The 27132-nt window shown below is 35.2% G+C and overlaps 2 protein-coding genes across 14 annotated transcripts in view; one reads left to right on the top strand and one right to left on the bottom strand.

Moving 5' to 3' along the window:
* Positions 1-27132, top strand: part of GramD1B (GRAM domain containing 1B) — a 344163-nt gene that overhangs the window by 171217 nt on the left and 145814 nt on the right. The window contains exon 11 of one of the 10 annotated variants that reach the window (XM_067767478.1): positions 21620-22053. The exons of 8 other annotated variants lie outside the window; for them this stretch is intronic. In XM_067767478.1, the coding sequence (XP_067623579.1) occupies positions 21620-21634 (15 nt within the window). In that variant the 3' untranslated portion in view covers positions 21635-22053. Of the gene's footprint in view, positions 1-4658; positions 4692-21619; positions 22054-27132 lie in introns of those variants that run through there. One more of the 10 variants, XM_067767477.1, reaches the window with a different exon arrangement.
* LOC137240774 (uncharacterized) lies at positions 1287-5538 on the bottom strand. 4 transcript variants are annotated; one of them, XM_067767486.1, is made up of 6 exons: positions 5444-5538; positions 3381-3531; positions 2359-2540; positions 2061-2115; positions 1838-1988; positions 1287-1773 (listed from the first exon to the last, which is right to left on the bottom strand). In XM_067767486.1, the coding sequence occupies exons 2-5, from the start codon at positions 3520-3522 to the stop codon at positions 1927-1929; spliced, it is 441 nt and encodes a 146-aa protein (XP_067623587.1). In that variant the 5' UTR covers positions 3523-3531; positions 5444-5538; the 3' UTR covers positions 1287-1773; positions 1838-1926. The 4 variants fall into 4 exon arrangements, 3 of the variants coding, with proteins under 3 accessions (XP_067623587.1, XP_067623589.1, XP_067623588.1); XM_067767488.1 differs by having other exon boundaries at positions 5421-5521; XM_067767487.1 differs by lacking the exon at positions 5444-5538 and having other exon boundaries at positions 3381-4519.

Below are 27132 nucleotides of genomic sequence, written 5' to 3'. Positions count from 1 at the left end.
TTCAAGTCTTGCAAAGTGGATTTAATTGAACAGGGGGCAAGAACCTTTAAAGCAATTGAACTAACACTCCCCTAAATCCGGAGAAATACATCCGAAAACCGGAGACACCAACCTCAAAACCGGAGTCTCCGGTCGAAAACCGGAGGGTTGGCAGCCCTATGTCGGACCCTGTTTGGTGGTGTTACTGTTTTTAATGACTTTCTCAGAAATTTTTATGAACTTCTTTATAGTGTCTTCGCACTTTTTAAAAATGCTATGAAATTCTTCTTCTGTTTCTATTTCTTGCATAATAATGGAGATAGCTGAATTGTTCAACAAAGTAGATTTCTATGTATTATTTTAAATTTTTCAAGCAAAAAAAAAATTCTTTAAAATTTAGTACATTTTGATTTTCTTGCAGAGAAAAAAAAATTTTGTGAAAAGAAGTGTTTTACATTTTTTTTTTTTTTAATTACTGTTTTCAAAAAAATCCCTAAGCAAAAACTTTCGTTTTTGCTAATGGTTTAGCGTCCTTAAAGGCCGCCCAATTTATTTCTAAATATACTCATTAGTACTGCTTTCAGCCAGTCATGCCACCAATTGGTCCTGCCTTTTCTAAAATGTGTCCTTTAAATCCATTTATTCCACTTCGCCTTATGCTTTATTCATACTTGCTGTTGATTAAATTTGTTCCTCAATGTTATTTGCCTTCTTTGTTTGTTTCTTCGTTATTGTGCTGTGATAGCAGTTGTAATCCTTTGTATCAGGATCCTTTCAACTTTTGCCCGGCTGGTCAAATTTTTAACTTTTTTATACTTTGTTTTTTAAAGTTTCTTGGGCAGGATCTCTGAGCAGCTAAATCTTAAGCGATATTTGCTTGGTCAGCAAATCTTATGCTTATTGCAGATAAAACTGGCAGGATTTTTTCCTCCAGCAAGATCTAGCTAATTTTGCTTAAGAGCAAATTTTCAGCTAATTTAAGATCAGGCTGGCAGGATCGCCATGAAAAGTAAAAAGATGCGTTGTCTTTGGTTGTCAGATCAATGTTCCCTTTATTACAAAAATTCTTTCCCTTTTTATAGCTACCCTGCAGGAAATTTAATTACTTTAAAAGCATTTTAAAAAGTACTTTATTTTCAATAACATCTAATTGAAATTCTGACTTTTTCCCCTGCAACGAACTGACTTATTTAACACGACGATGTCATAGGAAGCAGTCAATTGCCTTATCCTGCATGTATTTTCAATTACATTACATGCAGTTTAAATAAAACAACTTAAAAATATATTTATTTTAAGTTGAATTTATTGGATTTTTTCTCAATTAGCCATAAAAGTATTTATTTTTAACCAATTTTAATTCGGTTTCATTTCAACAACTTAAACATATATTAAATTCAAGGTAGCTTCAATGTGACTTTTTTCAACTAGTTGTAAAAATATTCATTTTAAACCAATTTCTTTTAAAAACCTTAAATATATATTAAATTCAAGTTATTTTTAATGTGACTATTATTATATAAATTGAAAGTTTTGCACTCTTTTTAAAATGTTCGTGTGATATCCGTTTTGGAAACTTGTGGACTGAAAATATTAAATTTTCAGTGTTGGTGAAAACATATAACAAAGTGTTAAATTGACATATGTAAGTGTTGTGAATTTAAAAATAAAAAACTGATTAGTGTGCCAATTGTTTCTTCTTAATGCATTCTGAATGAAAATATTGTTTTTTTATAACTTGTATAGCTTTGCGAATCGTGTCTTCAGGATCGTTTTCGTCCACACAAAATGATTCTAGAAATTTATTCAAAGAGTAGTTGGAAAAGAAATTAGAGCATAATTACAAAAAAATGTATACCTTTTAAGACAGAATAAAAATTTGAATGATCCTTTAGTCTCTTCTTCCCGTGTGAGCCGTCTAGGTTATATTTAATTATGACGTCCTGGCTAAGCACAGACAAAAGCTTCTTTTTCGGGTTTCCTCTCATGAGCAACTTCATTCCTTTGACCTATAAGGTGTTAAATAATAATACAGACATCTTTTAGCGATATGCAGACACAAATATCGTTTCTTAACTCACTAATGGCATCATTTGGCATCTTAAGTTGCCAGCAGAGGTGTTCACCTAATTTGCGCTGTTAAAGTTAGAATAATAATGAGAATTTAAATTTGAAAAGAGAGAAAAATAACGGGGAAAATAATGCTTTGTACTGCTTTTACTCAATTGGAGTTTATTTGTACAAGTGGTACATGATAAATGATATTGATTATCCTGATTATTGATACGAAAGAATAAGTTACGGACATTAATGAGATAACTTAAATAGTGCTATAACTCAAGAATTATACGAATTCTGAATTAACTATTGAACACTTACATAAATGGGTCGGTTTTCTTCGTTTATTTGGTTATCAACTATTGCTAAAGCTTCCTCATTAAATATAGGGAAAGATTTGCTAAGAGAAAGTTCATCATTCCCTTGTCTAACCAAGGATTTGATCATAACAGTTTGATGAGCTAACACTTCCATTACAGCTTTATTATGATGTGATTGTTCCTCTGAAAGAAAATAATTAAATAACACGACCACTCAGTGTTAAAACTGTATTATTATTACAATAAAACAAGTAAGGAAAGGACTGTCTTCGGATGTGCCGAAGGCTTTATACCTTTCATGAATACGCATAACTTTTTTAAGTGTCCGATCCTTACTTAAAATTGGTACAATCTCTTCAAAACTGGTAACTCAAAGATACATACCCCAGACCGTCTTGCTGGTTCCGACAAATGATTAATGCTTTTCAAAATGATGGCCCAATACCTATTTTCATCGATTTATCTCTAAAACTGAGGTATCAGTTTGCGTTCAAACAGACAGACGGACGGACGGACCAACAGACGGACCGCCGGACATGGCGAAATCGGCTCAGCTCATCGCCCTGATCATATCGGTATAATTATTGGTAGGTCTATCTCTTCTTTTGTCTCATAATTACAAACATCGGACCAAAGTTATAATACCATTTCATGTTGATCAAAGGTATAATTATGTGGGGTACAAAACCGCATTCTTCCCGAAATAAAGTTAAGAAATTTGACTGAAACTTGTGTATTAAGCTTGAATCTATTTTTTGAAGGTCTTACCCTCTCAAAAGTTCGAAATTGATAAGAAAATAAACATACCTACATTTTTGGTTTATTTTCCTACCAATTACTAACTTTTGGAAAAAAATATTATTTTTTTGAATCCCCTAATGTACATATACATATTGCATTAGAGCGCATCGAAAAAAATGCATTTGAAAAATATATAAAAAAAAAACTGCGTTTTTCTTCATATCTTTTTTGCCTGTAAGGCCAGACGCTCTAATGCACATACATACATATGGTTGAATTTACCTCTCATATTTTTTAGTTCCGTTTTTATAAATTCACGTAGCTCTGCAAAATTAGAGCAACTGGTATCTGTATCAACTTTTAATTTTTTGATTTTTGGTACCGTATTTTTGGAATCGGTTAAAGTAAAATTTCTTTTATGCATTTTGAGTTTCTAAATAGAGCAGTGTAGCATTGATAATAAAAGAATTTTATTTTCAAATGGCAAACCAACAAGCTTTTGGGTGATTTGATCAGCAGGAAAGTCCTCTTCCGAATACAAACTTTCAATATCTACCAAAGAAATACCTAGGGAGTGGAAGAATCTGTAGGTTTCTTAAAGAAACTCTCAATTTTGGTGAATTTTCGTCCAGTCAAGAAGTACTTGTTGTCAATTTTTTTAAAACCTATCACTTTGATTGGTGTTTTTGTTGAAAAAAACAAAAGTTTTCAGGGCTTAAGGCGCTTATAAAGTAGTAGCGATACGAAATGCCAATTATCCGCTCCTTTTTGTATTTTACCTCCAATTCCCTTCTTTCGATAACAAGTTTTTCGTTTTAAATTTTTTTATTTATTTGCCGCAATATTTTTGAAGGTTTTTTCACATATTTTTTCAATATTTGGAGATAGTTTTCAAATGGGTATGCTGAAAAACTTGCTAAATCTCCAAATTCTTGCACTGAATCTGTTATATGCAAAAGCCCGTGAACATTGTGAGATATGCTATTCGCTCCAAAAATTATGGCAAAATTCTCAACAAATAGCTGCAACATAGCTTGGCTTACGGGAATATTTTTACTGCAACTTTTCGGGCAAGAAAGCATCCGATAAGCACAGAATAACAGCAGAAACTCATAATACACATCCTCGTGAACCTTGTTTTTAAAAACAATTAATCCCGTGTATAAACCGAACTGCCTAAACTCTGTTGCTTTCCAATTATTTAGTTCATTCAGGCTTCGAGGTCTCCGAACAAACTCCTTTGGCACACTCTTGCTTAAAGACACTAAGTGCTCCGATATCATAGTTTTGGTTTCTTTATTTAACTTATAATTACATTTATCATAAAATATTCTGGTCAAAAATTTTCGTACAACTCCAAGATCTAAAAGATTCATTGGGCCCAAAGATATCTGAGTTATCATTTTAAAGTCAATACTCTCGAAAGGGGTTTTGGTATTGTGGAAAAGCTTTTGGTGGTGATTCAAATATTTTCTTGAGCAAAAGTCTTCATTTGACACTAAACACCCACTTTCGTTAGAATAAGTAAGCGTATTAATAATTTTCTTTCCAATTTGACAGCACTTGGTGCATCGATGAATTGATGTATGGGAAGGAACGCCACACACAAAGGATTTGGCCAGGGCATCGCATATAAGCCCTCCTAATTTAAACGGAATTATTTTGTTGCCCACCTTTATGCCGTTTGATTGCAAATGCTTTAGTTCTTCTACCAAATTTTTGAGAAATTCATTAATATCATCTGGTTTTTTATACCCAAAATATACCCCAATACAAAATGTTGCAATATTAGGTGCGTTCATAATTTTCATGGGCCACAATTGAGCTTTCGAACTCTTGAATAATGGCAGTCCATCGATATTTATGCTAGCAACAATTTCAGGTAAAATAATAACTTCACTAACAGCTTTAAGTATTTGATTTTCTACTTCAAAATGACAATAAACCCCAGGGTTTATGGTCGTTATGCTTCTAACAGGCGTTTTTCCAATTAGTGTCGCAGCACTAAGAGGAACGTCCATATTCGCCTCTTTCAAAGTCAACAGTAGTTCCTCCAAACACTGGCGGGACAATAAATTCCCTAAAAACCACCTTTTTATTTTCTCTCTGAACGTTTGCACATTATTTGCAGGAATATCTATAGTTTCTTCTTCAAAACTGCGATTTTCAACTTCACCGGTTTCCCTTTCTTCATTTTCGTTGCTACATGCAAAATCACTCGCATTCTCTAATGCATATTGATCAAGCAATGCGAAATTTTTTCCTTTTGCTTCTTGATTTGCCTATTCAAATGCCTTTTGCTATAACCACTGCTCATTTCACCTTTTACAGTTTATTAAATTTACGTTTTAATTTAGAAAAAAATACACTTATTTCTTTTTATTTATTAAAACGCTTTTATACACGCACTTATTAAAATCGCAAACTATTCTTCAACGCAATAAATGACAACTGACGCGAAGCTGTAAAACAGTAAACAAAAACCAAAGCGAAAAAAACATGGCATGCTTGGATGTACATAAGTATAAAGAAGATGAGCAAGTGTAAATTAGTAAATACATATGTACATACATACGTACGTGAAAACGAAACTGCCCCACGCTGCATTTATTTGCAAGTAGTTTTAAATTAGTTGCCCACAAATAAATTTTTAATATATTAATTTTAGCAACTGACTTATTATTTCTGTCAGAGTAATTACTTAACCTACACATTTACAAATATCCTAATACTAACAACTAAAAATAAGTACATTTGTATTACAGAGTATATATGTGAATTTGTATTGTTATGCATATAAGTAGATTTGTATTAATATGCATATATGCAGTATATGTAGATTTGTGTTATTATGCATATATGTATATTTGTACTACCATGCATGCATATATGTAAATTTGTATGCAATGTCAGCAAATCGATATTCATGTGAAATGTTTGGTTAATTCACATTATTGGTTGTATGTAAATATTTTGGTGCCAAACTAAAATTGACGATAAGCAGAATTTATTATTTGTGAACTGACAAGGGTTTCATATTCGGCATTCCATTGATGTTAGCTAACCGCTGCGTTAGGTCAATAATTTATGTTGTATAATATTGTAATATGATTATGCTATTACTAAAATGTATTGGCATAGAAGTTCATGATGCGTAATGCCGCAAATGTATTGCATATGTGGGCATGACGCTTAATGCTACAGTTTGATTAAAGCACATTTCAGTTTTGACCAAGTTCCTAATCTGATCTTAATTAGATCCAGATTGATTTCTGGAAAATATTACTTCGCAGTTACATATTGTACAAGATTATCAAAATACTCTAACGAATTTGTTTGAATTTTATTATATTTATAAGTTGCATAAAATGATAGAACATATTTGCGGTTGTGTGCGAAATTGATCTCAGTTTCGTCGTACCGGCAACATTGAGTGGATTTACAAAACAACACGATATAAATTTTTTATCTTAATTATATTAGAATAACCGGAAATCGAAATAAATTAAACGTAAAACACATCTTTTCAGTGATGCCCTACGTTGGGCGCAGGTAACAAATTGTTTGTCTATATAAAACAAGTTATTGCTTGTGACGGACATTCCTTAAGCCAGCATACCCACAGAACTTTCAGGGTTTTATCAAGTAGAATATCCTTATACTCATAAAAAAAGTTTGATTCTATTTCGTGTGTTAAAATATATTAAAAAAATATTTTTTTTTAGAATATCTTAGGATAAGTCATACAATGTTAAAGTATGCCGGCTGTGCCACACCCTACACCAATCTCCCGAGTAGACTGCAGTGTAAACCTTCCGATGCGCGTTCGGCTTCAGTATATTCTTTGACTTGAATTTCAGTCATATTTCGATTAAAATCTATTGAGTAGTTTTAAACTCTATTACACTTAGAGAATACTTATTACTAAATACCACCACATTTTATATGATACGATTGCTTACAACCTTTTTTGAGAGTTTGCTTAAAGCACATTTCAGTTTTGACCAAGTTCCTAATCTGATCTTAATTAGATCCAGATTGACTGATTTCTGGAAAATATTACTTCGCAGTAGAAAGGAAATTGATCTTAAAACTCCGTTAGAATTACTTGCTTTTATAATCTCGTATGGAGAAGACGTTTCTCCAAACTTGCTAGTAGCTCTTCAAATACTCTTGACTATCGCAGTATCAATTGTTCACAGCAAACGTTCAATCAGCAAATTAAAACTGATTTTGACATATTTACGTTCAACGATGGAGCAAGGTCGCCTAAGTGACCTAACATTTCTAAGTGTGGAAAAAGAAAAATTTGAAATGGTAAATTTTGATGATGTCATTGATATATTTGGTTCCTTATAGGCAAGAAAAATTTGCACATAGATATTAGTTTTACTAATGTTTTATAACTATATTATTATTAAATATGTAGGTGAGTCTACTTATAGATGATATCTTCGGCCTACTACTTTATTGATTTATTATTTTTGAATATATGAAATTATATTGTTAATAAAAATATTTTGCCACAAAACCTAATTTTAAATTCATGCCCAACTTTTTCCCATTCAGCTTACTATAATTTGTTACACTTAGATTCATTATTTGGTATCGACTTTAGCTGTTGAGCGTAGAAGAAAAGTTTGAATTTAAAAATTATATTTTCATTTATGCGTATAATACGAGGGTTGCCTTTTATATTTTGCGCCTCATAATGAAAACACAGTGAAATATTAAGGATAACAGTTTTATTGCTTTTCAAAATATTCTCCATCCCAGTGAATATACTTCTGCATTCACTTGAACCAATTTTCAAAGCACTTTTGCCACTAAAAAGAGGCCACCTCTAAAACGAGCTGTTTGAAGGCTTCTACAGGCGTTGAAAAACGTTGACCTCGCTTTTTTTATTTTTGATGTTCGGGAATAAAAAGAAATCATTAGGTGCCTAATCAAGGCTGTAAGGCGGATGACCCATCAATTCGACCTTTTGAGTCCTCAAAAACTCTCTTGTGTGAATCGATATGTGAGAGCTCGCATTGTCTTGGTGATGAATGATTTTTCTTGGGCGGTTGGTTTTCCTTAATTCTACAAAAACTTTTGGCAAACAATTGGTTGTATACCACTTAGAATTGACCGTTTTAAGTTTATCTAGTGGAACAGTTGCGATATGACCAGATTTTCCGAAAAAAAAAACAGGCGACCATTTGCTTTGAGGTGTTTCTCGCGCGAACAACTTTTGTTGTATTAGGCTCGTCGATTTCTACTTGTTTCCAGCTCATATGCATAGATCCAAGATTCGTCACCTGTTACGATGTCATAGACGTGCTTTGATCCACGAGGCTAAATTTCTTCAACCTTGGTTTACACCAATCGACACGAGTCCTTTTTTGGGCAATTGTCAAATTATGCGGTATCCAACGAGAACAAATCTTCTTTACGACCAAATTTTTTTATTTTTATTTATTTAAAATTATAATCGACTCAAAAACCAAGCGGTCGACTGCTAAGAATTATAGATTCAATTACAAGAAAAGAACGTACATAAATTTACAAGCCAAGCATTAAAGTAAGTTATAAATAATTGTACGCATTACAATTTCAATTATAATATACAGAAAGTAACACTGTTATTTAAGAATTTATATAAGTGCGCCCAGTGGGGGCCATATATTCCTGCAATATTGAATGTATGCTGGTTCCACTAATGGCCAAGGATGCCTCTATCTCGCGATATGTCACATGACGATCTTGTATTATCAATTGACTCACAGCATCGACTCTTTCTGGCACAACCACAATTTTTGGAACACCTTCACGAAATTCGTCATGCATAGATTGGCGGCCACGTAGGAGCTCGTTGTACCATCGTTTCACAGTGGCTAAGTGTGGTGATTCAACACCAAAAGTAGAAGTAAGTTGATTGATGCACTCCTGTCTCGATAATCCACGTCGAAAATCGTAGTTAATCATCGCACGAAAATGTTCACGGGTTAATTCCATTTTTAGGCAATATGAATTTTTAAACTCCCTATAAATAAACACAAATAAAACACGTAAGTGAAAACGTTATATGCAAGTTTATGCCAAAAAATACCAAACTTTACGATAAAAATATCTAATGACAGCTAATCACATGTAGTGTTGTCAAGGCGCAAAATATAAAATGGAACCCTCGTATCTTTGATGGTATTTTATACTCGCCGCACATAAACCTGCCGGGCGAACGCACATACACTTATTTAATGCACCATTTACACGACTGGCTTTTTCTTTTATTTAATTAAAAACACACCTTTTTGTCTAGCCAGTTATTTATTAAATCCTTTTTTTATTCTTTTAATAACTATTTATTTTAGCTCCCAGCTCTTCACTTTTCTTTCTTGCTTTTATCTTTTTTGTAACGCGTTCCGATTTTATTGGTACGCCGGCTCACTCAAAACTGGAACTAACTAATACAACCCTTTGCCGCTATTAACTGTTGCTGCATCGTGATCAAATTCCATAGGATAAGCAGTAATAAATGGTTCTTTATAAAAAAAAAAAAGTTTCTCATAAAAAAGAAAAATCAGTCATCGATTTATTATTTAATTGTGAGAATAATGCAATCAAATCAAAAAAAGAAAAATATTTTTTTTCTTTTTGTTTAGGAGAACTAAACTTTATTACACTTGGAATTATCGCATATCGAATACCACCAGATTTTACTTTATACGTTTAGCTATGTATTAGGATAAAATGAATATGGAATATACCAAATGTTTTATTTCGGGAGAGACACCATTGAGTGCCGAATACCGTAAATGTTCAACAAGATTATTAAGGAAGTGGCACTCTCTAGTGCCGAATACCAAATCTTCTTTATTTTAAATACTTCAGCGTATTAATACTTTATAATACATATGCGCTACTTATTTACTACATAAACATATACATATATTTACTATAATTATTACATTCTTACTAAGTCTAACAAAAGTCGTGTAGCCAAGCGTGCGCTTATACATTCGTACACACATTCATAAGCTGCTTCAATGCACTTGCTGAAAGCGTGTAAAAATGTTGGAGTAGAGGAATGCGTGGTGTCAGCATATTCTTAGTTACAGACTAAACAACTTAGAAACGCGCGTGTTATGTGTGTAGATATGTATTATGCATTCACTTTGATCAATTGATCAACGTTAGTTCGCTGTTAGAATATGATTCAATTCTTTATTTTCAAAGTACTTTCTTTTATGCAAAATATTTCGACATTACTAATACGTATCTACACTAATACTTACAAACTAAAAGTGCATAGATTCGTAATACGTAAATGACAGTTAACATATTATAATGACCTATTTATGTACATATGTATGTATATAGTTCGACAGTCATTATGACCAATAGACGAATACAGTGCGCTCGCGAAAACTCGACTAATGAAAACCAGGCCTGTCCGAGTTTTCGAACGTTATGTATTTTTAATATATGCATATGTATTCGTTTTAACAGTTCTTATACTCTGTCTATTTTTATGGCATAGTTAATCAAATAGATTCTCTGGTATCATGTTTTGTAGTTCGTTGCCAGTTTATTTAATAAGAAATGTTAGCAAATATGAATGTTGTTTACAAATTATTAGAAAAAAAAGCAGTGATCTTGGTTTGATGTTTCTTATTTTCTACCGCATTCAATACAGCCTTTTCGCGTAGTAATTGTAGCACATTAACTTTCCTCGGGCTAATTTTTTCAGCAGTTGCCCATGCTATAGGTTTGTTGAAAATTGTTACGGCTTCGGATGAACTTATGCGTTCTTGTTCATTTCCACCTGTAGCTTCAACTTCATCTTCTGAATCGCTTTCTTCTATAGTTTCAATATGATCCTCTTCAATCAAGTCGTCGTTATTCCAGTCCCTTATTTCTTCTTCTGTGAAAGTAGCCTAATAAATATTTATTATTGTTATCGTGTGTTTTTTATGTACATCAAAAGCATAACTACCTCAGGATTTAAGTGTTCGAGAATTTCGGCTGCTTCTTTTTCCATACTTTTAGCTCCAGCTTCCATTTGGTTTTTCAAGACACTAAGTGGAATGTCATCGTCTTTCAGGTTTGCAAAGTTTAAAATATTTGTCCAGCATTTCGCCAACGTCTCCTGTCTCAATTTATTCCAAGCTCTATACAAAAATGCAACAGCATCTCCCAAGCTAATTTTTTTTAATGGTTGGATCAAATCGTAATCATCGGAGAAAATAGCTGCAAAGAGAGAATTTCGGTAATGTAGCTTTGTTATTCTTATTGCGTTTTGATCCATTGGTTGAATCAAAGAAGTTACATTCGGCGGCATAAACATCACCCTAATTAAACCATCTTCAGATCTTAACGTGTCCTCGTTTGGATGCGAAGGTGCATTGTCAAGCAAAAGTAACGCCTTTTGAGGTAGTCTTATATTTTTAAATATGTTTTCACCTATGTAATAAAAACATAGGTTTTTTAAAGGGTGTTTAGTTTGTAGTCAAATATGAACTTGCCTGTGGTAGAAACGAAAAGTGAAACCAATTTGGGAACAGAGTTGTCATTGTCACGGTTTTGTCCACCGAAACCTCTACTTCAACGTGGGCACCCCAGTCAGCCGCTTTTTGGCATAATGGCTCACTGGTGCGCTCAACGCTGGCGCGAGAATCCCCCTCTACTAATAAGAGGTCATCCGCATATGCGCAGACTTTGCAAAGATGCTCGAGTTGCCTTAACAGGGAATCCATCATCATGTTCCATATATATGGACCACAGATGGATCCATGCGGACATCCTCGAGCCACCTCCCTTTGCACACTTGCAGAGGTACCAACGATAGAAGCACGTCTGTCCGAGAAATATGATCGCCATAAGGCGATTTCTGCACAGCCGAGCTCCTCTAATCGCTCGATAACCCTATCCCAGCGCAGGGAATCAAACGCCCCCTTGAAGTCAATAAATATGCCAAAGACATACTTATTAGAACTTCTTTCTACACAATCTTGAACATACATCCAGGCTCCTTCAACGATACGTCTTTTCCGAAACCCAAACTGCCTATCCGATTGATTACCCCCAATTAGCTCCTGAAGCCGCTCAACCATAACCCTCTCCAGCACTTTTCGAAGCACTGGAAGAAGACTGATACCTCGATTATAGACGTTATTTTGTCAGGCGACTTCACGAGAACAACGACCCTAGCTATTTTCCACTCACGTGGAAAATATCCCTCCCATATGCATTTATCATAAATGGCTTCCAGATATTCCGGGATAAACTTCCACAAGCACTTGCACATCTCTCCGTTTAACCCATCGAAACCCGGGGACCGTTTAGACCTAACCAGGCCAAACGCATATTTTAACTCATCAGCTTCTAATGGAGGCACAGGCACATCCAGTGCAGGAAGCTGTACCTGAACCTCAGCCCTAGGAAAGAACCCTTCCAAAAGTAGCTGCGAACATTCCCTCCAAGTAGAAAGCAACGTTTCACCAACACGGAGGGAATTAACCTCGGTCTGTCGACGACCCCGGCAGATCCTGTAGACCTTACCCCAAGGATCGTCAGAATTTTGAGGCACGAAGTTGCGCCATTCTTCTTCTTTAACTTTAACTATCATTCGTTTATATTCACACATTTCCCTACTTAGTTGACCCCTGAGCTGAGACAAACCATCGGAATCAATCTGCCTGGCACGTTGAAACTGACGTCTCAAGCGCCTGACAGATCTCTTTTGAGTTAAATCATGTGTCCACCATCTAACACAATGATATCGCTGCCTCTTCAACCTCCGAAACATACTATCATTCACCCTGCACACGCACTCATTCAAACGGGCAATCATCTCATCCACTGGCAACTCTGTAAATACGTTAAGAGGAATTTCGGAAAACTCCTGCTCAACGCATAAACCGTACAGGTTCCAGTCTGCCCCAGCAGTGCACCACTTCTTTTCTTCAACGGTCTCAGACACACTAGGAGAAGATCGGGGAGCAATCACAATTTGGATCAAATTATGATCACTAATCCCTTCACCTCCCCGTACACTCCACAAAAACTCAAACATTCTTGTTGCTGCCACATTCATAAAGGTAACATCAATATCACTCTTCCCCATAGGCCCATCGAATGTGTACCACTGACTTGGTTCATTTAAAACATGAACTTCCGCAGTGAGTACCCACTCGGCCAACGCTACCCCTCGTGAATGGCTCACATAACCAGGCGATTGCCTAGACAGCTTACTGTGCCATACAGGAGAAACAGCATTGGCATCCGCTCCAATGACAACCGACGTGCTACTAGCTAGTAATAGCACCGAATCCAAGTAACGGATGTAAGGGTCCACGGGTTCTCCATACTTACAATACACACTCACAAAATAACTCTTCCAAAAGATCCCTCAGTACTCACACATACCCCCCACTCAGACGTATCCAACAGAAGACATTCATAACCCGGCTCATTCACAACAATAGCATCATTGCCCCTTAGGTCACAAAATGCCCTAAACCCTCCAGGAATACCCCTAACCACACCGTCGGTGCAGTAGGGCTCCTGAAGCAAGGCAATGCCACACCCTTCCTCAGCCATACGCGCACCCAATTCACACATCACAGCATACGCACCCTGACAATTTAATTGAAAAACTAAACCCATTAATGTCTGGCGAGAGCACGGGCAACAATAGCAGCATACGTCGGACACGCTTCAGACAACATTAAGTGTTTTGCATCCTTGCCACTGAATTTACAGTTGCGGGAAAAAAACCGCATTCTTACAGCTCACCAACTGATGCCCCACCTGCCCGCACTTTCGGCAGACATTCTCCTCATACCTGCATTCACTAACCTGGTGGTCGAAACTCAAACACCTGAAGCAGCCAAAAGTTCGCGTATAAGAACGCACGCAGAATGAAAACCACTTAATGTAACAGCGCTGTGCATTCAAGAGGGAGGACATCAAGTCGTCCGGACCCTCCAAAACCACATTAACTGCAACACCCGGAGTACTCATCCAAGGTTTAGTCACTAAACGAACCTCCGACTTTAAGCATCCATGATTGTTGTTCCTCTCAAGGTTCATCCGGAAAAGATCCTCCATGAATTCATCAGGAGAAATCTCCGAATGAACCCTCTGAACCACAATCCTAGTTGCCGGCTTTTTACTCTCACAAACCTCCAACCCCATCTCGTCAAACTTCTTATTGTTTAAAATAACATCCCTCTCTTTTTCAGAGGGAACCCGAATAACCACCGCGCCTGACTTTACCGTTTTAACTTGATGCACTCTCACACCCAAAGTCGGAGCAACATCTTTCAAAACCTTATCGATTACTTCTTTTGGCGAAGCATTTTTATCACCACTTTTAACAATGGCTGCCCATGTTGGAACCGGCTTCGGTACGTCAGGTGTAGTTGGCACAGGTACTGGCCCACCCGAAGGCGGCACCACCGACGGGTCGAGTGGAATAGATCCACCAATATGTGGAGATGCACCACCAAGCAAACCACCCCGCAAGGACATCGCCTCAATACGACCGCGAAGACGAGCATTCTCGACAATAGCCGTCATCAGGAGGGTCTCATACTCAGAGGACACCTCCATCAGCTCTTTCGCAGCATCAAGGCCCACACCATTCGCACCGAAAACACGATCACTAAATTTCTTCGAAATGCCTTTCAAGGCAACAACCCACTCCTGGTCAACAGCCTAATCGCAACCAACAGATTTTCCCACATTCTTAATAGTGCCACTACCAACACCTTTACCCATACTTTCGACATCAGAAACATGTTTCCCAGCAACATGCTTTCCAGCAACATTTTGCCCGGCAACATGCTGCCCAGGAAAAAGTTGCCCAGCATGGTCAACTGCCCAGCAACATGTTGCCCAGAAACATGCTCCTCAGCAACATACTGCTCAGCAACATGCCCCTCAACAACATGATTTTCAGCAACAGACCCCCCATCAACCAGACCCTCAATATTACTATCATCCCCATTACCGACTTCCCGAACGACACCACCATCAGATGGAACACCTACGACCACATTCCCCAAAACATGCGAAGACATCCTACCACTTCCATCACTACCAACGGATAACGAATCTTCAAACTCATCCTCCGTCTCCGACACCAAAGGAACTACCAACTTTGGCAACTCATCCTTGACTTGCTGCTTCTTCAAAGCCTCTCTCCTGGCAGCCTTCTGCATCCTCTTGGTCACCTTATTATCCATGACAGCACTACGTCTCCGGACGTGGAATCGTCCTCCGGAACTACATTCCCAACACGAACTGGACCCCGAAAACCCTTCGAAGACCGCTTCCTAGTCCCACCACCTTTCATATCCTTTCAACAGGCACGATACCCAACCAGAAGAAAGTCAAATCAGTAATAAACAAAAGGATCCGTTAATAGGGAGACCACAAAGTAGCCCAAGACAAAAACTTCACCCAGAAACGAGCAGGAACAACAGCAGCTAAACTTGTCGGCCAAAGCAAAAACCACGGGGTTATAGCTCGGAGGCGCGCGGTAAATACCACACAAGGCCACAAAGGACTCGAGCGAAAACTATACCGAACCAAACAAGAAAGCTAAAAAGCGCTGAAGTTGAACTCTGCCACTTAAGAGATCACAAATTCTTGCCTTTCTACAAAGAAGGACTTCAAAATAACAAACTCCAAGTAACCATATACCTCACCAAAACGGATCAGTATCTAACCACTCAAATTTATCTCTGGGTTCACTCAACCAACAGGTACTTCAACGAAAACTACAAAAAGTATATCACTAGGCGCCGAAAAATATGTCAAAAAATTTTTCAGCGCACAGTGATTTCTATAGCAACCTCAAAGTAAATACAATTGCCTGAAAAATTGATATGAAAAAATTGATATGCACAAACACACAAACAGTACATACAAACCAAAAACTTCAAATATTTCTTCAAGTTTGACTCCTATGAACACCACAAATACACGAATCGAAAAGGAATTAAATTCCGCACAAAACACAACTAAACTTAGCTCAATCCAATCAGGATTTACCACTCAAAAAAAGATTAAAACTCCGCACTACCGAAAAACACAATGTATTCAAACACTATAACCCAGTTAAAATGCCTAAGTGCACGCGGATTTTTGGCTTTTCCAATGACAAGCATTTTAACCTTGTGTCTCTCAGTAGCATTCGCATACGCCAGAAATGTGATGCGTTGTTTTTCAGATTTCTTTCCCGGCGCCTGCTTTTCTATTCTAGAAACGTATGATTTTCCCGGAAGGAGCTTCCCATATAACCCGGATTCATCTGCGTTGTAAATTTGTTCTGGGCATAGTTCAAGCTCCTGAATTTTAGCTTGTAACTGAGTTTTGAAAGGCTCCACTAACTCTGGTCGCGAGGATAGTTTTTCCTCTGAGATTGAAATCAATCGTATGCCATGTCGTTTTTTTAAATTTTTTTTTTATCACTGGCAAAGAAGATTGAGCCATTCTCGCTATTTTTGGCATGCAACTCCTTAGCTTTCTCTTTCAAAATTAATCCATTTATAGGATAATTCTTCCTGCATTGTAATAAAAACCACTTGTAAAGCTTTTTTTCCATTTTTGGAATTTACGCATTCCAAAATTTTGTTTTCATTTTTCACAATTCCGCAATTTGTGGACTTGGCAGTGTTATATTTTTTGGATAGAGCTGTGATACCAACGCCATTCTTGGCCTCGTTAATTATTTCAGCCTTTTTTTTTTGCTAAACTCAAAACATTTAGTTTTCGTCCCATTATAAAACGCAAATAAATTTGATCTTAACCGCGCAAAATCCCGTCTATATATCACTTACAAATATCAATCAATTTAAAAGAAAAGTTCCGTAATTAGCAAGAAACCTAGCCAGTGCGGAGCTTTAGAATGAAGCAAAAGACGCACATAACGAAAAATTTTGAATATCGGCCGTTACAGCACATGCAAAACGACAGTTTCTCACATGTTTTTCCATGAAAAAAGAAAATAATTGTTCGAGTTTTACAGTAGCTACATTTTGTTCGAGTTTTAAAGTAGTGAATGGAGAAAAAAAATGTTCAAGTTTCCGAATGTTCGAGTTATCGTGTGTTCAAGTTTTCGCGAGTGCACTGTATGTCGATCAGCGTGACTGCGCGATAAGTGTGTTGGTCAATATGACGGATTGACAAATGTAAACAAATATGTGTCGTGTGTGTCGGCATGCACATATGATGTTGAACTCCTGCTGAGTTCAAATAATAATGTGGGTCAGTATGACTTGACTACTTGTGTGGTCTATATGTGTGTATGTATATTGTACCACCAACTGCATTGAAAATGAAACGCGTTCCAAGTAACGCTACAACTATAGACATAATCAGATGGTGTTACGAAGCTGATGGACCGAGATACTAATAAAAAGACGAGGTATTTTGGTGCGGTTAAACAATCGCATATCGAATATGGTGGCATCCAAGGTACAGGATGAGTGTACTTATAAAAATCGGGATAGATAAATTGTAAGCCTTGGTAGCTTGCTGGACGATTACCTCCTTTTAATAAGGATCGATTTTTGGACCTTTGCCAAGTAAATTGTAAACAAGTTTAAATTTTACTGGCTTAAAAACCAGGACCCCAGAAACCATGCTTTCCGGAAGTGTGAGCAGCTTTTCGAACATTACATTTCCATAAATCTGAATTTCTCTCTCTTTTCCGCGTTAGAGATTTTTTAGGGGCTGTTGTGCCGTAATTGGCTTTTAGCCGATCACCTACCTCACTCCGGAGAACACTCGTCGTGGAGGGCGTCTCCTCCTTATATCCGCCATTTTCCTGAATCTTTCCAAAAAGTTGATTGTTTTCGATGTAGGCACTTCTGAAATTCTTCGAATGAACACATCTCGAAGTCTATCGATTTGGGTCTTCAGACTTTTTAATGTGTTGACAATCCCTTGTTGCATCAGACAAATTTGTCGCTTCCAAGGAAGGTTTCGTTCCTTTATACAAGTTCTCTCTACTTTGATGATCTTGAAAAGAAAGGTCTTCTCCCATAACAATTCTGTAATCTCCATAATGCTATCAATTGTATTAAGCTCTTAGTTGCAAAAATATCGAATGGTGGCGGTGAAATATGAAAATGGCGAGGACACTATTGCCAATCGTCATTTTCATATTTCACCCCACATATTTATCTTATTCTCTCTTACTGACAGCTTTACAATAGCTGAAAATATATCTATATACAATATGTCTTACCCTTTCTTGACATATCAACATTGTGAGCAACGATGTTGCCAGATGTATCTATCGGAAAATGACTTGGGGAATTTTTACCCTTACAAGATTTTGAGAAAATGAGACTTACAACAGTGTAACTCTAGGGCAGCATTATGTATATATAAACCTTAACGTCTTGTTTTGCTTTAAATAAACTTTATTACTTACCGATTATTTGAAATATCTAACATTTATACCTTTATAGTCCTATTTCTTTTCACTTTATTAAATTATAATGCTAATATAATATAATAAATAATATTACAAAAAAGCAGTTTAGTATTTAGTATTTATTTATTAAGCCAATTAGAATACAAAATCTTACAGGCTAAGTAGAAATATCTGGTAACAGTAGGCAAATTACTAGTATGAATAAATGGCTTACTTATAAAAAGGGTTTATTGTATTTAAAAAGCGCTCTTTTGAGCAAGAAAAATCTATTTCCAAATAATTTAAAATTGTTTTAAACTCAATCAAAGTTCTAGTAATTGGAGCATTGATTGCATAAAGAGCTTTGAAAAGACGAACATTGAAGAATTCAGAGTTCCTAAGCGCTCTGGCAGGAATGTTGATGAAGTTTAAATTGTGGTTGAGCTGGCTCAGCCAAGCGCGTAAAAGCTACACAATTTACCATACATTATGTAGGAATTTGTTTCTGTTAACGCCTGCTTGTGGTAAACATCTGCAGTATATTTGAATTAATAAACTCGATACAAAATAAACTTTAAGCATTTAACATAACATAAGGATTGCAAACAACAACTAATTCTTCTTGCATAAAAAGTTTACGAATAAAATTTGAAACAAGACAATTGAATTTCAAACCAGAGAAAAATTAGCAAGCAGTTAAAAAAAGAGACAATTTTTGCGGCCCGTCGTAAGCCGACGTTGTCTTCTACTTCCTGAGCTATCAGATCTGTATAAAAAAGTCATATAACAATCATATATATAGAAAAAAAAATGTGGTGAAAATGAATCTATGACATTCAACATTTTTCGCAAACGTAATTTTTTTTTAAGATCTCAACAGTGGGTTTAAACTGTACGGTTTAAAGTAATTTTTTTTTTAGATTTTTTAAACTTGTTGGTTTTGTATTAAATAAGTTTACAATTAAAACCGAATAAAATTAGAAAACAGATCAGTAAATTGAAAAGTTTTAAATTTAGGTGAAAAAGTTTTAAAAAATTTACTTAAATTAATGAATGGTTTGAAATTAAGGCGCAAATTTCTAAATGTTATGTAATGCAACATTCATATTGTTTTGGTGATTTAACGACAGGGACATTCAGCTAATGCACTGACCATAGTTTTATATTGCACGGCAGCAGCTTGACATACTGCAACGTTATCTAGCAAAAAGGGTAATAGAATGCGTTAGGCAATGCCAATGCTGTTAGCATGGCGGAACTATACAAGGTAGCAGCACGGAACAGCTGATTGTGTACTTTTTTTACCTGAGCTTATACATCAACTTCCGGCATTAGTCCATCGAATTTACAAAAACAAAGTACATGGAACTTTTATTTATATTTGTAGGTATGTCGCCATGCTGCCGCCCTGTATAGTTCCGCCATGGCTGGTAGGATAAATTGTTTGTTCAGCTACTCAATTAACTAAGATACTTTCGAGAATCTAATTAGCAGTGACATTATGCCTCACTCTGTACCCTATGTACCCCTTCCTATAGACCAGTGGTGCACGCGACAACTTCGTATAATTGTCAATCAGTTTTAGTTTGTACTGCAAGCTGTAAAGATCTCAAGCTTTAATTCTATGCTCAAACATTCGCCATGTAAACACATACTACTACAAAAGAGGTTGCGCCTGTATTTGAAGCTCTGCCGCAGTCGGGAGCCACTGCTTTAAATGTTTTTTCCTTATTTTTATTTTGAACCATAAGCCGGGGTGGGCGTGAGCTTAGCACCTGCTAAGCGACCATATATGTATACGATAAGCGAGAGCACAACGGCCACTTCGTCAAAATCAACGACAGCTCTTATATTTTGATTTCGATGGTCCAACAGTAAAGGCTCCATTACTGATACTTAGCATAGACTTGACTTGGCGTGCGAACTGTCACTTACAGTTCTGTTAAATTAACATTGCATGTTACTGATTACTCAAAACTTAACTTGACTTAGAAGTCTGTTGAATTTTGATTTTCTATGTAAGTTCTAAGTGACGTTTACATTTTGAGATGCCATTTGTTTGTTTCCATTTCATTTTGACATTTTGTCATACAAATTGACATTTATTTAAAAATAAATTTCAACGCTGATTATGATGCCAGATTTTATGCGCCAAGTGGAGTATAATCGTGGCTAAGTTGCCAAGTTTACGCCAAGTCAAGTCTATGCTAAGTATCAGTAATGGGGGCTTTAGGAAGTGTCGCACGCGCGTTTAAAACAGAGTACCGAAGAATGCGTGTGACACGGGCTCACCGTTCAAGCATTGAAATCAAACTAAATAAATAATTGATTTTGCTTTCGTGCTCGCTACGAGTTCGTGTTTACTAACACATTCTCAATTTGGTAACTGTGTAAATGTAGTGGTGCCCACCGCTGACCATAAGTATAGAACATCTTCAATTTAAAACATTTAGCATTGAAACTAAAACGATTACAGTTGAAATAACCAAAATAAAAAGAATTTACTTTTCCGTCAGTGCTATTCGAAGCGCATGGTATAATTGATTTCTTTCTTCTTATAATTTAAAAAGGCATGTGTGCTGAACTACCCGTTTCGAAATTGGTTGCTTGTAGAAAAATTTCCAAAATGTGAATCCACTAAAGCAGACGAAAAGATTTCAAAATTAGAACAAAAAAGTTGTGTTAGATATAAAAGACAAAACATACCAAATTTTTGTTTCGAACAATTTGAAGCAAATCCATGGCCATATAAGCTCATAATGTAATGAAGACAGAACGGCGATTCCAAATAAAAGAAAACTAACTTGTTTGTCCGTTGATATCGAACCAATTATTGATTTTGTTGGAGAAATTTTACTCCTATTTATACAAAATTATTGTAAATAATTCTTATGTACTACATTATATATTTACACTTATACTAACATACTAAGTGTCAAAATATAATCATGTGCATTTTGTCAGCGAATTGTATAAATACAAGTTAAAGGATCAAGGATCCTTACTTAAAAAAAATTAAAGGGCCAACTTGCCCTGTATACAAAAACAAGAAAGAAGCTTTTCAAGTAAAAGTTTAACAATTTTATTTCTTTAATATTTAATACAGTACGATAGTAGCTAGTGTTATGGAAACGCATCTACAGTGGAGCAGCAAGGAAGGCAGTCGGCATGATCTAGTGGTGCACTTTGGCTAGTGAAATGTACTAAAATAAAAGATGTTTCGCTTTCAATGTTCCAACATTAAATCTTGTTTTATTAAATAAATTCTTGCCTTTTATAGTAATTTACTTAACCTATACATTCATAAATATCTTAATACTAATAACTAAAAATAAGTACATATGAAATGGGTTATGCATACATGTACGTTTGTATACAGTCTTTGTATACATGTAGTTTTGTATGCATAACTCCATACATGTAGTTTTGTACATTTAGCAGCGTCAGCAGATCAATTTGAGTGTTTTAATATTTTCCCACCATGGGTTGTATGTTTGTATGTATAGTTTATGAGCTGTGAATGGATATGGGTCTCATATTCGGCATTCCATTGATGTTGGCTAGCCGTCTGGGTTAGTTCAATAATTTATGTTGGAAAATATTGTAATATGATTATTACTAAAATATATTTGGAGTTTGTTATGCGTAATGCCGTGAATAAGTTACAGTGAGTGTGACGTATAATGATACAATACAGTGGGTGTGACGTATAATGCTACACCATCCACCTTAGAAAAAGAGTGTTATACATTTGTTGTGTGAACAAATTGTATAAGACCCTTTGTCGTATTGTTAATATTTTGATATTTTGCTTTTTGTTTTTGATTTGCTGACCTTGATATATGTATTACTTCTATATTTATTGTTTACATTATTATTGTCTTAAAAGAAAAAGTTTTTTTTTTGTTTAATGATTATTATTCTTATTTTATTTATTGTATACATTTTTATAGTCGGATTTTAAATGTGTGCACCCAATTAAAATCCGCTTGTCGGTATAAAATATAATGTTTATATTTTTATAATAATTTATGTAAATGTGGAATTGAGAAAGAAAAAAAAATTCTTTTTTTTTGATTTTTTTTTTTTTGATATTTAATGTGCAATGAGTAACATGAAATGCTTATTCCATATGCGTTTAAGCCTATTCTTATGGATTATTAATTCCATATCTTTATTGTTCCTATCATTATGTAGTAAATTATGCAAACTATTTTCCTATTCTATCTATTGGGGTTAAAGTGAATTATTTTCCTAATATGTAAAAATATGACCTTAGACCTAGGCAATAAATGATTGTATTTATTTTATTTTATTAAACTAATTCTGTTTATTATTCAAGGAAAAAGATTTTTTTTTTCGCTTGGAATTTTTTTTCTTTTTTCATTCATAATAAGGTAAATCTGTAATAAACTGTATACAATAGAGGGGTTGCTGATGGAAGAGCGGGGTAGCTATGTATTGATAGTAGTTCTCTTATGGATAAGTGGAAGGTACAGTGGGTGCAAAGAAGAATGTTTCGTATCTTTTAAATGTTATTTTTATATTTTCGATAATTTCCCTATTTTCTAGCAACATCTTTGATCTTATGAGTCATGCGATTTCTGCGGCGGCCACCAAGACAGAATCGTCATGATTTTTATGAAGAATTATTTTTATACCGGGATTGTCACAGGCACAACCTCTTTGGTTAGTGCAATTATTTGATCTTAGAGAACTTGGGTACCAATTATTATTTTATAAATTCGCCTACTGCAGTGAATATTCAATTATTTTCACCAATTTGTCCCTCAGGACAACTGTGTTTTCCTTATAAATTTCAAGTCCTGGATTGCCGGCATTTCTTTTATGCCTGGTCGAATATTGTCCTAAGTCAATAACTTCCTCAAAAATCTGGTTGCTTGAAAATTTTTCTACACTACCATTTTTCTATCCTAAGATGAAAACGAGTGCGACTAGTCTTTTCTTGCAAATTTATATAGCGCTTTATTATATATATATGTTCTCTTTGTGACTTTTTCTTCATTCTTGTTGTTATGGGCTGGTTATAAAATATTTATTTATTTTTTTTTCGTTAGGTCTTGCTTACTTCCACTGTCCTAGAATTTCCTGTTGCTTCCTGACCATCTTTGTCAGGGGCAATCGAAGGAATTATGCGAATTTTGGATTTGCTGTTCGCATTAGGCAGAGCTACCTTTACTGTCGATTGTGACATTTTGAGACACTATTTGAGATTTTACTCCAATTATTTATGGCTCTTCCTCAGCTTTGAGTTTGGAAATTTGGGTAGAAAGGGCAAAAAAATTTTATATGCGTTGTTGCACGTTATTCGTTTGCCTATATTTGATTTTCATATAGTTTTTAAGAATAGCGGCTATCGCTATGATTAATAGTCCTATCGTGCATATTAAAGCACCTAGCCAAATGTCTGTAGTTTTTGTGTCCACTTGAGCTTGTGGCTCATATTTTACCAGTTTGTTGTCAACTATTTCCCCTTCAGAGGTTTCTTTGCCGAATTCATACCCAGCTATGGTATCATAATGCCTTGGGCTATTTTTGTCCACCAAGACATTTTGAAATAAAATTATCTTCCTGCTTCTATGAGTAATGAACTAGATTTAATTTTTAATAAAATTTTTGATTTTATTCTTTATCCTATGCATTTCATTTTATTTTTATTATTTTTCCTTATTTAGTTGACATACCAGTTTAAGAAAACTTGTGTTGGAAATATTTGTTTAATTTTAGCATTTTAATAATAAAAAAAAATTTTCAATTTACATAATATTTTGAAAATTAGTTTTTTTGCCATTTTTAGCAAGTAATGAAGAAAATTTGTATTTATTTATTTATTCATTTATTTGTAAACCAGTATATAATTTAGTATTAGATTTTAATTCTAAAAAAAAAATTTATTTTTCATTTGGGAAGACCGATCTTATCATCCTAGCTATTTCTTCCTCTGTTGTAGGGTTTTTTACATCTTCTACTGTAGGTTCCCTTTTCATGCCTATTTTTTTCCAAAATGGTTTTAACCATAGGAGTTGTTTTTCATAATCTACCTCTGTTTTATTTCTAATTTCTTTATCTTCCCATGTAATGGGGTGTTCCCTGTGATTAGATGACATTCCAATTTACTCAAAATTATTTTTATTTTTTGTTTCTCAATTCCCTTATCTTGTCTTTTAATTTTAATCTATCTTCCTTATTGGTAGTGATATTTAGTAGTTTAAGGGTTTCAGCTATTTCCTTCCTTTTTTTAAATTGTTTACCTCCCCGTTTTCTTTTTCTTATTATTGTCGGGGAAGGTATTATAGGAATTGTTTCCTTATAAAGATTGTTCCGTCTCCGATATTCCTCTATTGTAATCGGAGTTGGACCTTGTTTAGTTGTTTTATTTATTTTAATTTCTTCTGCTAATTTTATAAATTCCCTAATGGTGTCTTCGCACTTCTTAGAGACTTTGTGAAAATCTTCCTCAGTTTTTATTTCTTGCATAACTAAAGGAGATAGCTGAGCCTTTGTTTTTCAAATTGAATATTACAGATTTTCTATTTAAAAGATATTTGTTCAGTGTTTAAAAAAAATTGCAACTAGTTTTATTTCCTACTTAAAGAGAAGAGAAAAAAAAAATCCTAAGCAAAAACTTTCGTTTTTGCTCATTGTTTAGCGTCCATAAAGGCCGCCAAATTTGTTTCTAAATTTTATACCTACTTATATTTATATAGCTGCCAGTTTTGTTGTCGTCTCAATCGGTACTCCGTCGATTGCTAATGTATTTCCGGTCTCAATTTATTCCATCTTTTATGCGATTATATATGTAGCCATGTATTTTTCTGTCCTTAATTTATTCCACCCTTTATGCGATTAGCCATGTATGTATGTGTAATTATTTCAGCATTGCTTGTGGTGTATGAAAATAATTCCTTGGTTTGAATACCATCCGAGATTTTTACCAACTGAAGAATTAGCAGGTCTTTAAACTGCAGATGCGTTGTCGATTCTTTCTTTCATCATATAAAAAATGTTTGCAATTTTACAGGATTTACTTGTTGTCCTGGTTTATAAACTGGCGGAATTTCCTCCAGCCGATCGTTTTAGCAATATTTGCTTGTTCAGCAAATTTGTGTGCTTATTTAGGATCGGACTGGCAGGATTTTTTCCAGTCAGTTAAAATGGTTGATTTACAATCCTGTTTTATTTATTTTTACCGAACCGACAGGCTCTTCTGGCCAGCTAGATCTTTTAGCAGTTGTGCTAATTATTGACCTAGACTGGCAGGATCGCCATGAAATGTACTAAAATAAAAGATGTTTCGCTTTCAATGTTCCAACATTAAATCTTGTTTTATTAAATAAATTCTTGCCTTTTATAGTAATTTACTTAACCTATACATTCATAAATATCTTAATACTAATAACTAAAAATAAGTACATATGAAATGGGTTATGCATACATGTACGTTTGTATACAGTCTTTGTATACATGTAGTTTTGTATGCATAACTCCATACATGTAGTTTTGTACATTTAGCAGCGTCAGCAGATCAATTTGAGTGTTTTAATATTTTCCCACCATGGGTTGTATGTTTGTATGTATAGTTTATGAGCTGTGAATGGATATGGGTCTCATATATTCGGCATTCCATTGATGTTGGCTAAGCCGTCTGGGTTAGTTCAATAATTTATGTTAGAAAATATTGTAATATGATTATTACTAAAATATATTTGGAGTTTGTTATGCGTAATGCCGTGAATAAGTTACAGTGAGTGTGACGTATAATGATACAATACAGTGGGTGTGACGTATAATGCTACACTAGTCATGTCGGCTGGGCGGGGTTCTTGCCAACCTTGCCGTCCTGCGCCATAAACAGAAAAAAGGTCATGCCTTTAAAAAAAACTGACAAAAAGCTTACATTTCAAAATAAAACGGCATCCGGTCGAACCGAAGAAAAAAAAAAAAAAAAATCTTAACGCAAAAAAATTAACCGAACCGGAAACGACCGGTTACCATGGCTGAAAGTCAAGACAAAAAAAATCTGAAAATTAAAAAAGAAATAAAAGGCCGAATATACTTGGGGGCACCGCGGGTCTTGTTGCAACGCCCGGTGCATAACTCACCCTCAAAAACCATGGCCACCGACGCACCTAATTTTTCGGTGGCCCCTTACCGTATACGAGTTGAATTTCCAGGCTGATTTTGGAATTTTTTCATTATGTATTATGAAAATGAAGTAAATTCGTCATCCGCTGGCAGTGGCACTTTCTATTGAACATATTCTAGCAAAATATGTCAATCTGATATACATACATATGTACCAGAATTGCTTAGCCAAGTTTTTTCTTTAACCCGAGGATACTTAGACGAAAAAGGTTGGTAGTTATGAGCTCTTTTAACCGAGAAGCTTTTCCAGATTTGCGTGGGCTTCAAACAGAGCTATTAAGTTTTGTTAAAGCCATTTATATTTACTCTAAGGTGGTCTTGTAAACAACATTGTAAGACTTGTTATTTTCAGCCAGGTTTCAGGTTTTAGGCATTTGAGACACGGGAGCGCCGACATAAAGTTGTCCATGTGAGAAGCATGGTAGGCACGTAGGCAGGTAGGCAGGATGCGTT

Source organism: Eurosta solidaginis, chromosome 2 (genome assembly GCF_040869045.1).
Source record: "Eurosta solidaginis isolate ZX-2024a chromosome 2, ASM4086904v1, whole genome shotgun sequence".
Classification (NCBI taxonomy): Eukaryota; Metazoa; Arthropoda; class Insecta; order Diptera; family Tephritidae; genus Eurosta; species Eurosta solidaginis.
This window is presented reverse-complemented; position numbering and strand designations above follow the sequence as displayed.

Excerpts from the sequence above, each read along its gene's own strand:
- LOC137240774 (XM_067767486.1), bottom strand. The coding sequence starts at position 3,522 with ATGCATAAAAGAAATTTTACTTTAACCGATTCCAAAAATACGGTACCA. Across the intron at positions 2,541-3,380 it reads GGAACTAAAAAATATGAGAG|AGGAACAATCACATCATAAT; the intron begins GTAAATTCAACC and ends ATTTTCTTTCAG. Across the intron at positions 2,116-2,358 it reads AAGAAAACCGACCCATTTAT|CGCAAATTAGGTGAACACCT; the intron begins GTAAGTGTTCAA and ends TAACTTTAACAG.